This window comes from Mesocricetus auratus, unplaced genomic scaffold (genome assembly GCF_017639785.1).
Source record: "Mesocricetus auratus isolate SY011 unplaced genomic scaffold, BCM_Maur_2.0 Super-Scaffold_100007, whole genome shotgun sequence".
NCBI classification, from domain to species: Eukaryota; Metazoa; Chordata; class Mammalia; order Rodentia; family Cricetidae; genus Mesocricetus; species Mesocricetus auratus.
The window spans coordinates 29,640,347-29,653,825 of record NW_024429191.1 but is presented as its reverse complement, the minus strand read 5'-3'; the positions used below and the strand labels follow the sequence as shown (position 1 = coordinate 29,653,825).

At 39.2% G+C, this 13,479-nt stretch overlaps 1 protein-coding gene across 3 annotated transcripts in view; it reads right to left on the bottom strand.

The window, feature by feature from the left end:
- Rnf130 (ring finger protein 130) overlaps nucleotides 1-13,479 on the bottom strand; it is a 110,411-nt gene that overhangs the window by 77,728 nt on the left and 19,204 nt on the right. For all 3 annotated transcript variants that reach the window (XM_013114772.3, XM_005071866.4, XM_005071865.4), the window contains exon 2: nucleotides 1,636-1,830. In XM_013114772.3, coding sequence (XP_012970226.1) covers nucleotides 1,636-1,830 — 195 coding nt within the window. The remainder of the gene's footprint in view (nucleotides 1-1,635; nucleotides 1,831-13,479) is intronic.

The following is a 13,479-nucleotide window of genomic DNA, read 5'->3' as shown; positions in this document are numbered from 1 at the left end:
TTAAATTTAGATAGCTACTGCCCTTATGTACACCTCTATTGTTTGCTTTACAGAAGCTGCAGTTCCTTGGGAATTCACCCCATAGTCTACTTCTAAACCTCTTCATTTTGTTACTATAACTGATGATAAAGAATTGTATGGTCAAACAAGTCCAGCAAATAGTTTTATCACAGAGTTATTCCCTATAAAACATTCTCAGAGACCTCAATATGTCAATGAGCATGAAGAGCCCCCCAAGCATTTCTCAAAACTGTCCTTTACATTTTTTTCCTTCACCAGGCCCTCTAGAGCACATCTGAGTAAACATATGTTGTGAGAAATGCAGATGAGAAATCTGCATTATCTGACAAACTTCCTGCTCTTCATGTGTGTGTGGGTGTGGTGCACGCATGTGACTATGTAAGTATATGAATGCAGGGTGTCTGGAATCTTCTCTACTGCCCTCTTACTGATTTGAGTCAATCTCTCTTTGTACCAGAAGTCTGCTGATTTAGCTAGGCTGGCTGATCACCTAGCTCTTGGGATCCACCTGTTCAGAACCTCCCTCCCTCCCTCCCTCCCTCCCTCCCTCCCTCCCTCCCTCCCTCCCTCCCTCCCTCCCTCCCTCCCTCCCTTCCCCCTCTCTCTCCCTACACACACACACACACACACAAATGTAAAAACAAACAACACCCAGGCTATTTTCTTTTCTTTTTTTTTTAAAGGCAATTTCTTAAGTAAGGCATCATATTATAAATCTTCATGAATGTAAAGCTAAATTAAATCCCAGAAGCTCAGAGCCAGGCTCATGAAACTGAACAGACATTAGTAAACTTGGGTCTAACCCTCTTCTGCAGGCTCTACTAGCTTTAGTCTTCTGCTCTGTAAGACTGGGGAAGAACCTGTGTCATAAGTGACTACAAGGACTGCCACAAACATCTATTTGTTTTTGATTGTTTTTATTTTTTTGTACATATGTACATATACTCTGGGTGTGTACATGTATCCCCAGAAGATAAAAGGGCTTCAGATGTCTTGGATCTGGAGTTACAGGCAGTTGTGAGCCAACTGACATAGATGCTTGTAAACAAACTTAGGTCTCTGCAAGAGTAGCAAATGCTCTTAAGAACCCACAGCAAAGTGGTGGGCATATACATACATACACAGAGTAAATGCTCAGTAAATCGCAACTATTGTTATACAAACAATTACCAAGTACTTCACACAAGAAATGAAGAAATGGCATCTCACTGCTGTGTGTACTCATTGCTAATGCAGCTTCAAAATTTATTCTAATGACACGGAAAGAACCCCTCCTGGACTGGTAACCATTGAGAGCCCACAGCAGTCTGGAGAAGGACCCCATATCAAGCACAGGATAACTGAAGCCTTCACACTAACAGCAGAAGAACAAAACTACCATGAGCTCAATTCTAGCCAGCCATTAGGAAGTGTTACAGATTTTTTTGTCATCATTAAAGAAAAACAATCAAGGGGAGGGCACGCATCTCCACAAGTGAGAATACTAAAAGTTAATATAATCATAGAATTATATTGAAGATTATGATTTCACCAAAGGTAGAAGAATGCCCAAAGCAATAATTAAAAAAAAAGAGAGAGAGAGAGACAAAATTTAAAGCCTCTTTTCCTATTTACCTGGATGAGTCATGGTGACTGGCTCCTCTTTGGATTTATTATTGTAGATGACTACAGCAACCGCATTGTGGAAAGCAGCCCGTGATATTTTCTCTTTAAAGGTGCAATTTCCTCTTTGCAGCAAGGCGATCCACTGTTTGATATTAGGAGGGACAAAGAATCGTGTTTGAGGGTCACAGCCCAGATGATCAGCAACTAGACGACAAAAAGAAAAGCGCGTTAAAGATGATGTTGGTAGTCTTTATGAGTGTCCTCTGTTCTCCAAATACTATGCAGACCCACAGCTCACTGCAGCAAGGCTGCATGGATTTCCACAAAGGACAACACAATGAATCTAATCAATGCCTGTAGGGCACAGAGAGAAGCTGCATTAAAATGCTATTTGCACTACAAAGTAAAACCATGGAAACTTTTTGTTTTTTGTTTTTTTACTTTACATATAAAATAAAAATGGCCAGTAAATATGTAAAAACCAGGGTAGGTAGATTGACAAGAGAGGAGAAGAGACAAATACAAAATCCCAGGTAACAGTTCTTGCCCTCTTCCAGGCCATTCATTTGCATTACTAGCATCTGACACACAGCTGCTGCTGTCATCACCAGGAGGAAACACAAGAATTTTGCTTGGGGTAAGTGAGGAGACCAATGTAATCATTAGTTCAGCTACCAACTGATCATGCTAAAATGCAAGCATGGCAAATAAATTTGGGCCTATATTTAATAGTGAAAAACTATATGAAGAAAAAACATCATTCCTCTACCTTATGTTTATTGGAAAAGCAACTCTACAGATCTGCATTATAATATGTACTATAGGATATAGGGAGATGCCAGACTATCCTTTAGTCCTACAAATTACATGGCCACAGTTCTAGACTTTTAGAGAGACTTTGTTCCAAATGCTTACAAACACATTTGATTTGGTCAAATTAAGTTCTTCAATCTTTGATTCCACACACGATACTTTCCACAAATCCACTAAAAAGTCCGTACTTTCCCTGCCCATTTAGAATAAGTCAAAACGAGAGAAAAGGGTGGTCTACAAGAAGAAAGAAGCTACCAAAGGCAGGGCTGCAGACCAGCAGCCAGCAAGCAGGGGCAGAGAGCATGGGTACAGAGGGCAGAGGCCTCCTGCTTCCTGTAACCCATTACTATCAGTCCTGTAGTTCATCACTGTATCAGTCCTGTAGTTCATCACTACTAGTTCTATGTAGTCCATGTAGTCCACCACTATCAGTCCTGTGTGTACTGTAGAGAAAAGATCACACCAAAGGGTAACCTTCACAGGCAAACAAATCATAACTAAGTAGTGAGTGCTAGTAATAAAGGAGAATTATAATTTATAAAGAAAGAACACTAGTAAGAAAATGTTTGGTTTCTGTAGGCATGCTACAAAGCAAAAGAAAGCAGATGCTTGTAGCATTTGTCTATTGAAAAGTAGAGATGTCACTGATATGAAAATTCACACCTAACATTCCTACTTAAATTTTGTTCATTAATTTTTCTTATGAAGGAAGGAGGAAGGCAGAGAGGTGACACATAAGAACATTTTATATGTAAGGACTTTAGGTACACAGTAAGTAGGAGGTAAACACTTCTACAATGTGTCATGATAGGTACCTACTACCTGCCTACAACTTCTGCTCCTTAATACACTACTCCTTCATTAATGAGACAAAGGATAGCGTGTGTGAGTGTGTGAGGGAGGAAAACACAGTGAGTGCAAACTGCTGGGGATGCAGTTCATTTGAGTAGCACATATAAAGCCCTGACTTCTCCCAGAATCAGAGAAAACTTAAATTGAAAAAAAACTATTAAACAATTTTCCTCAACTACTGAGAGACACAGTCATCAATTATGGAACTTTAAAATTCTGAAGCAGATTGTTTAGTTCCAGCAGTATCTGTTATAGAGATAATTATGCTGTTTTAAAATACAAACATTGAAGAGATGATGTTTTATGATAACCCCTTAAGTCTTAGGAAATTGTCCAACACCATATCCAAACGGGGCAACCAAAATGGGTTTTAAGTGTTTCATCTGTTATCTTTCAAAGTGGACTGCTATATAAGCCCTAGGAGAAAATGCATATCAGAGAATGCCCAAAGGGATCTATCTGCACATTTGTCTTGTATGAAACTTCTATTTTCTGTGGTGTCCTTTCTCCCTGTGGTTTCACATACTTTTACAATGAAATTAAGATGAAACTATGTAATTATGGAATCAGCAATATAAGGGGTACAAAGTCTAAACCAACTACTTACTAGCTGAACAACTGTGATGGGTTTCTTAACCTCCATGATTTTAAATTTCTACTTATTACAAAACCGAACTTGGGCTGGAGAGATAGCTCAGAGGTTAAGAGCACTAGCTGCTCTTCCAGAAGTCCTGAGTTCAATTCCCAACAACCACATGGTGGTTCACAATCATCGATAATGAGATCTGGTGGTCTCTTCAGGCCTACAGGCATACATGCAGGCAGAACACTGTATACATAAAAAAAGAAAACAAACAAACAATAACACTGGACTTATTTACTGGTGGTGATAGGAGATTGTACCTAGGACCTCACTTAGACTATACAAACGTTTTACCACTGAGCTACACCCTGAGCCTGATACTGTCATCTCAGAGTTATACATGTGAAAAACCTAGTAATAATCTCTTTACAGTGCCAAAACAAACAAACAAAAAACCCGACTTCTTTCTTTTCATCAGTGTCCCTCCTGTCTTGCCCTAGCAATTCAGTTTGGTGCGTCCCACTATGTGTATGTGCAATCCCACTATGTTCTGCAACAGGTCATGCTCTATGTTTCTTGGCTCCTAAGTGCTGTCCTTCTGACAGTTCAGTCTACCGAGAAAATTGCTAGTGTTCTCAGACTGCAAAGGGACAGCAAGCAAGTACCAAGCAAAATCCATCAAACCTACTGAAGAGAACTTTCAAATTCTATAGGAATCCATATCTACTAAAAATAGATTCTAGAACAACTGCTGGACCCAAACGAATTCCAACAACAGATTATATATGCAAAATAATATTCCTACTTCATAAAATTCACTCAAATGCAAAAGGTGCCAAAAGCAAAAAACATCAGTAAGAATGCAATGAGTAACATTAAGAATGAGACATGTGGGTTCCTGTTCCAGGAGGCAGTGTTTATTATTCAGAAGAAAATGAGGTTTTCACAACCACTTAATACTGTAGTGTATGTATTCTATCTCAGTATTCCTTCTAATTACAAAAATAAATGAACAATGAAATAGTATTAATAGTTCTGAAACAGCTGCCCATTGTGACTAAGTGATACTACTGCAAATTTAATGCCATTTATTTGTATTTGAACAATTTATTTTGTGAAAACATATTGAAGCATGGAAGATCTATGCAACTGTGGACTATTAAAATGTGTCATTAGCAATTCTGTCCAAATTCAGAACCACTTTACTTCATATTCTTCAAATTTCTTAAAATGGTGTTGCCTCTGACTTCTTTGCATCCATTAGTTATAGAGCTAAGGAAACTAACAAATCATAATGAAAATCTGAAATTATAGATCACATAAAATATTACCCTATATAAGAACTTCAGGTCTGAGGATAGCACAACATTAAAGTGCTTGCCCAGTTTATGCGAGGCCCTGGAGTAAATCCTCAGCACCACCAAAAGACAGTAACGAAACCAAAATCCTCAAATTTTGTTTCCTATATAAACTATAGTAACAAAATCAAAACCCTCAATTTTGTTTCCTATATAAACTATAGTAACAAAATCAAAACCCCCAAAATTTGTTCCCTATATGAACTATAGTAACAAAATCAAAACCCCCAAATTTTGTTTCCTATATAGACTTTGCTGCTGAATGCAAAAACAGTAATGAGGTTGACATTTACTTCTTGATAGGTATCAAACAAGCCTGGGATTCTCACCTCAATGAATTTTTTATGCAAGTGTATACATGTGCATGTGGAGGCCAGAGGTCAACCTCAGGTGTTACCCTCAGGAACATCTTTCATCTTCTTTGAGACAGTATCTCTGGTCTGGACTCACCAGTTAGGCTAGATTAGTTGGTCAGCAAGTACCAACGATCTTCCTGACTCCACCTCCCTGTTCTGGCATCATAAACATACCCCACCATGCCTGGCAATTGTTAAGTGGGTTCTGGGGAGTCAAGTCAGGTATTCTATTGCTTGCAAGGCAAGAACCTTACCAAGCACCTTCTGAGCCTTATAAGTATTTTTTAACTTATGTGCTCAGAAGCAAACCAAGTATCACAGAAAAATAAAATGGGCTAAACAATGTTCTTAGAATTCACGGAACCTCTAAGCTCACTGAAGTGGTATGATTGACACAGTATCAACACAATATGAGAAAACAGCAGAAAGCAGAGTGTTTAGAATGGCGGGAAAGGAAAAGAACATATGGTAAAGGGTCAGTGAAAGCTAAACAGAACTCTTGAAAAGTTGTCCAAGCAGAAAAGATGCGGCATGGAAATGACTAAAATACAGGACAGGGTTGGGGATGGAGCTCAGGTGAGGAATGCTTGCTCAGTATGCATGAGGTCTTGGGGTTGATCCCTAGTAGAGCAACAACACACACAGTGAACCTCAAATCCACCAGACACACAGAAGCACACATGCACTCATGGGCGAAACACACACATATGGGAGGGACAGGACAGGACTTGAACTTGTGTGAGACCAGAAAAGATGGATACACAGCAGATGCTGTAACACAAATTTAAGATGACAGAGTTCTAGAAAGACCTTATTTGGAATGGGAGAAGGAAAAAGTTCCAGTATGAAATGTAAATATTTAGGGACTTTACTTTATTTATATTATTTGCGGTACTAGAGATCCACCCCAGGCATGCCAGGACGAGTGTTTTACTACTGACCTGTACTTCTAGCCCTTGAAATGTAAATATTTAAGAGGCTGTGGGCCAGTGAGATAGCTCAGCTGGTACAGATACTTGCTGCCAAGCCTGATGACTTGAGTTCGATTCCCAGAATCTACACAGTAAAAGGAGATCAACTTCCACAAACTGTCCTGATTTCCACATGCATACCCAAGCCACACACTAGTTCATAGACAAAAACATAAGATAAATAATTATTAAATAAATGTAAAAATAAAGGTTATTCATATGAACGAATGGGTAAAATATATTATCCCATTCTAACGGTCTGAAACTTGGCACATAATTAATATAACAGAATTTTACCTCTTAAAAATCAAATTCCGCCAGGCACGCCAGTAATCCCAGCACTTGGGAGGCAGAGGCAGGCACATCTCTGTGAGTTCGAGGCCAGCCTGGTCTACAGAGAAAGTTCCAGGACAGCTCCAAAACAATACAGAGAAACCCTGTCTCAAAAAACCAAAAAAAAAAAAAATCAAATTCCTCACATATGGAACAGTCACCCTGTTCTATGTGGGTTAATGGTTTACTTCTTGGCCCTAAGAACCATCAATTTGCTGTAAACCTCTTGGATGAGGGTGGTGCAGAAGAACCTAGCATTTCTTCTGGTGTAGGTAAGACAAGTTATAGTCTGCTCTGGGCTCACAGAGCCTCTTGCTCTCAGAGCCTATGTGTCTTATTTCCTCTTCCTAGAATGCCCATCCTACCACACTCTTGGCTAACCACTTTCTGAACTCTAGCATGGTTTCCTGCCTCTAGAGACTGAGTTGGGTAGATTTTTCAAGTTGCCATGGTACCCTAAAATTGCACTCCTCTTGGCATTCATTGTACTGTATCAGTAACTGGCTGTTTATTTCTGACTCTTTCCTTTTAGGAGGTGCAATCCAGTATCTCCTCCAATATGTCTGGCACATAGAAAACAGCTAACATATCTGATGTAGGGAGAGGCTAGGGATATAGCTTAGTGGTAGAACATCTGCCTAGAAAAGTATGATCCCCTAGTTTCACTTCTTAGTTAGTCCAAGAAAAAAAAACATTTTTGATGTAAGAAGAGTGATCAAGTGAAATTAAGTAAAAGAAAAAGAAAAAAGAGAGACGAAGTTTATTTCAAGTATCTTTTCTTGATGTGCATGTGCATTGACATGTGTATTGGTGCACACAAAAATGTGTGCATGTGAAGGCCTGACGCTGATGTACAGTATCTCCTTGGATTGCCCTCCCACCCCCGCGCCCCAATATACTAAGGCACGATCTCTTGCTGAGCCTGGAACACCTCTGCCACACCCACCCTGCTTTCCACTGGGTTCTGGAGATCCTAACTGTGGTCCTCATGCGTGTGCAAGCATTTCACATGTGGGGCCATCTCTCTAGTCTTGTGTCAATGATTTTTGTTTGATGACTCATATTTTGTCAGTTGATTTCTATAAACAAGTAAAATTAAACTTGCCTGAGTTGAAGACTTCCATTGGCAGATATGTTTTGAATATTTTCCCTTTCCTATCCTGAAAGATTATAATCTCTTTAGTCTACAGATTTTCTAGTTCTACCTCTGTATGTGTGTATGTGTGTGTGTGTGTATGTGTGTGTGTGTGTAAAGATCTAGTTTTATGACACAAAGAAAAAACAAAATTCTCTATTTTGTTCCTAATTTTAAAACCTTTTCTTTTAGTGTCCATCTACTGGACTTGTATGTAGCTTTCATTCTTTTATCCACTTCTACAGATGGGACCTATTCTTATGTTTCTATTCTTCCACTGAGTCAAGATCTATTATTTGCTTTTATTGAGTGTTAAATGTTATTCTTCCTTTTCTCTTTTCTGTTCATTTCAATTCTCTCTTAATCTTGTATGTAGGATCATGCATTGGTTAATGACAGGGACACATTCTGAGAACTGTATGGTTAGGAGATAATTCTTGCAGCATAGATATTATAGGGTATGCTAAGACAAGCTAAGGTGGCAATGACATCACTAAGTGATATAATCTTATGGGGCCACCTGGGTATACACATCCATTATTAAGGAAATGTCCCTGTGTAGTATGTAAGTTTGTTTCATTCCTATAATCCCTTTTTTTTCCTGGTAGGGTTTGGTAACATAACAGAGTAACAAGGAGTCCACTCTCTATCCACTTTGCAGGAACTTTCTATCAATGATCATTCCTGCTTTTGCTTTCCCCCTGTTTAAATCTGCTGGTCTCTTCTATTTCAAATAGTAAAAGTGGGATCTTAAAATTGCCCTTTACTTCTGCTGTTTCAGGAGGGATCTGTAGCCATCATGCTGGTGTCCATTTGCCTCATCAACATTTCACTTTTAGCCTTTCTGCCTCCTACCACTCCACTAGTCATCTCACTGGACACTCTTTGTCCTCCAAACTGACTCTAAGTCAGTGGTTCTCAAATCATATTGAACACAGACCCCCAAATATGTTAGGAAAGTGCTCTACTCTGAACTAAACCATGAATCCCTAGAATTCCTACTTAATCCAGCCATCTGCTTCTAGGCAGCCATGACCTTTAATGCGATATCTATTTGTACATTAGTCCTAGGGATATGAGGGAATGGGAGCAGAGAGACAACCATAAAGTAAGCCACATAGAAGTATGGAACCGAAGAAACATCTGAGAGGAGGTTTTTTTTTCCTGTATCTCACTGAACCAGGAAAAGAGGATTCAGACTGAAGGTAGGCTGAAGCCAAAGGCAGGTAAGCACTTAGGAGGCAGGCAGCAGGAGGAAGGTAAGGAATGCTCTTACCAGGGGAAAGTAGACCTTTTTGTTCTTTACAAGCCTGAATGCACAGTGCTCACTCACATTAGGAAGGACTGTTTTACCACATTATGAGTTCAGATGTTAACATCATCCAAAACCACTCCCACAGAAATGCTCATCAGGAAATGGATATATATACACACCACTTACATCAAGTCCTTCTCACATCTCATCTTTCCCTTAATCCATAGTCTCTACTTCTCAGAAATTCTTCTAAGGAGAATATTAACAGTAAATTGCATTTTTACATATGAAAACATTTTTCTGTTCTCATTCTTTAATGAGTATTAGTTTAAATGTTAAATTAATTAAAAAAATCAAAGCTCCATCCAGTTATCCTCTACTTTTATTTTTAACAAAGACAAAATGTTTGAATTGTGTATGTATGCTCTTAAACATTATTCTACTCATTTATTTACTTTTAGATATTTTAAAAAGTATATACTTCTACTTTTCTTTCTTTCTTTTTTTTTTTTTTGGTTTTTATGAGACAGGGTTTCTCTGTATTGTTTTGGAGGCTGTCGGTCCAGCCTGGCCTTGAACTCACAGAGATCCGCCTGCCTCTGCCTCCCAAGTGCTGGGATTAAAGGTGTGCGCCACCACCGCCCAGCTACTTCTACTTTTCTAATTGGCAATTTTTACTTCTTTGGTCATATTCTATAGAACATATCAACAGTTATTTTCTTTTTATACAGACTTTTTAAGGAGACAATAAAATATATTTCATACACCTACGGTGCTGGATGTATGGGGCAGTATTGCAAGAACAGTCATGTATAGCTCGACTGTCAGCAAGTTGAGTTGTCAATAGCTATCCATTATCGTTTGTCTTCTATACTTAGTTACTGTACATCTCAAATGGATTTTGATTATTTTTCACATCCTCAGAACTCAAATATATTTGTTGGATGTTCTCCATGACATAATAAAAAGCATCTTAAAAGCAATTTTAAATGATGGCTAATACAAATCACATTACATGAAAAGTCATGTTCAAAAATAATTTCTATTACAACTGATGTAACAAATACCTCATTCCAGCCGGGCGGTGGTGGCGCACGCCTTTAATCCCAGCACTCGGGAGGCAGAGGCAGGCGGATCTCTGAGCTCAAGGCCAGGCTGAGCCTCCGAAACAATACAGAGAAACCCTGTCTCGTAAAAACCAAAAAAAAAAAAAAAAAAAAAAAAAAAGAAGGGACAAATACCTCATTCCAGAGAGATGCTATAAGTCAAAGTAAGTGAAAATATGTAGCTCAGTCCTCAGACAAAAGTGGTACCAGAGTACAACAGGAGTGTTAAGGACTTAAACCACTTCCCTGCTTATCCATGAAAGGATTCCAGTATTGAATATGACTTCTTCAGGCCCTTTCTTCACTTGGCTGCTACTCATCATGCTTTCCTCTTACCTCTGAGTATTTCTTCTCATTTTCCGTCCTCTGCCCACTTTTCTTAGCAAGCTGTACACATCCACTCCCATGGCTTTTTTACTGTCACCTACATGACAATAATGTCTAAGTCTAAATCTCTCTTGAAATTTAGCATTTAACATTCAACTGTCTGCTACTCATGTTTGTACTACTACTCATGAGATTGTGTGGTGCTAAATTCCTAGCCAACAGCATCATCTACTTAAACACATGAGATTGGACTCCCTGTTAAAAATCAGGAAGTGTCTATATAGAGACTCAGCTCAGTCAACAGAGTCTTCTGATTTTGCCTGACACAAGACCAACCAAAGTTAATGACTGACTCAATACAGCTAATGCACACAAGGATCTAGGACAGTACTAAGAATTCAGACCAAAGCTGGACAGTGACACACATTAGTAAACACAGCACTAGGGAGGTTGAGAGGTTGTCAAGTTTCAGTCAGCCTTGGGCTATATGGTGAGACCCTGTCTCAACAATTACAACAGAATTCAGAGGAAGCTGAATGCAGCGGTATAAACCTATAGTTCCAGACTCTCTGAGGCAGGAGGATCACTTGAACCCAACGGGTCAAAACTAGCTTGGACTATATAACAAGACCCTATCACAAAAATACAGAACCGTGTCAGAGACATTAACTCTTGGGCAGAAATGTAAAGGACACAGGTGCACTTTGTTTTAAAATCTTGTCTTTATTCTAGTACTATCAGTTCCAGTACATGATCGGACCAACAAAAACTAGCCCAGTCTGATCCAAGGGTGTGAAACACAGGAGACAGGAGGGAATAGGACAGAGAAGAAGAGCCATTAACTCAGCCCATTTTAAGGGAAAACCTTGTGAATGGCTAGAAGAAATCACACAATAGGTGGTTTCAAGTTTTCTTGTGTGATTTCTTCCAAATTCCTACATTGTTTTAGATCACAAAATGCAGAGAATTTTTCCATTTCCAGCACACCACCCTTCTTGTAGCATCAGACCAGGTAAACTATTTGGCCTCTCATCCCTGCACCCTTAGTTGAAAAACTATTCTTTCCCACAGAACTGCCTTGGTAGCCTTGTCAAAAGTCAACTGGCCTAACTTAAGGGCTGATATCCGAATTTGAGTCCCATCCTACTGATCTAAACATCTGATCACACATCACTCACTGCCTTGTAATAAGTTTTAGCATCAGGAAATATGTATTATCTAGTGTGTGTGTGTGTGTGTGTGTGTGTGTGTGTGTGTGTATTTGTGTGTGTGTGTGGGTGTGGGTGTGGGTGTGTGTAAGCCAAGAGGTGGATGTTAGATGGCTTCCTCAATCACTTTCCACAGTATGTTTTGAGATAGGGTCTCTCGAAAAATCTGGAACTCACTGATTCCACTAGGTTGACTGGCCAATGATCTCCAGCTATCTGCCTGTGTCATGCCCAGCTTCTATGTGGGTCCTGGGGACCCAAACACAGGTTCTTATGCTTGTGCAGTAGATGCTACCGACTGAGTCATCTCCCCAATCCCTTTTTGTTTTTTTACAAGACTGTATTTTTTTTAAACAATTTTGAGTCCCTTGTGGTTTTATGTGGATTTTAGGGTCAATTTATCAATCTCTATAAAACAAACACAAAAAGGGAAGAAAAAAATAAGTAAATAATTTTTATAGGGTTGTATAGATCAATTTAGAAAGTACTGCCAGCTTAAGAATACTGGGGCTGGAGAGATAGTTCAGTGGTTAAGAGCACTCACTGGCTGCTCTTCCAGGGGACCTGGGTACAGTTCCTAGCGCCCACGTGGCAGTTCACACCTGTCTGTAACTCCAGTTCCAGAGGATTCAACAACCTCACAGAGACATGAATGCAGGCAAAACACCACATAAAATTAAAAAAAAAAAGGAGTACTGTCTATACCAGGCATGGTGGTGTACATCTTTAATTCCTTGAGAGTCAGAGGCAGGTGGATTTCTGTTGAGTTTCAGGCCAGTCTGATCTATATAATGAGTTCCAGGATAGTCAGGGCTACCTAGAAAAACAATGAAAAATAAATAGAATACTATCTCTATGAATGTTAAAAACATCTGTTTATGTAGATCTCCTTTCTTACAAAAAAAGTTTGTAGGCTGGGTGGTGGTGATGCATGCCTTTAATCCCAGCACTTGGAAGGAAGAGGCAGGTGGATCTCTGTGAGTTTGAGGTCAGCCTGGTCTACAGAGTGAGTTCCAAGACAGCCAAGGCTGATACACAGAGAAACCCTGTCTTGAAAAAACAAAAACCCGAAAACCAAAACAAGAAACAAAATGGGTTGTAGTTTTCACTTTAAATACTGTTTCTTAAACAGTATTTAAAAATGTTTGTTTTCAGGCCAGGCGTTGGTGGCACACGCCTTTAATGCCAACACTCGGGAGGCAGAGGCAGGCGAATCTCTGTGAGTTCAAGGCCAGCCTGGTCTACAGAGAGAATTCCAGGACAGCCTCCAAAACAATACAGAGAAACCCTGTCTCAAAAGACCAAAAAAAAAAAAAAAGTTTATTTTCTAATTCATCTTGGCATACAGATGTACAACTGACTTTTTGGTCTTGTTTTTGATATATGGACCTTGTATGTATGCATATTATTACGTCTGTAAAAGTTACTATGATGGTAATTGGTAATAAGAAGTTGTTACTGGCATTTAATTTCATAACACTAGTTGCTTTTCTGAATTTACAACTCAGATGGTTCCAAATATATATGAGGGTCCCTGAATAAAAAGTATTACAGTG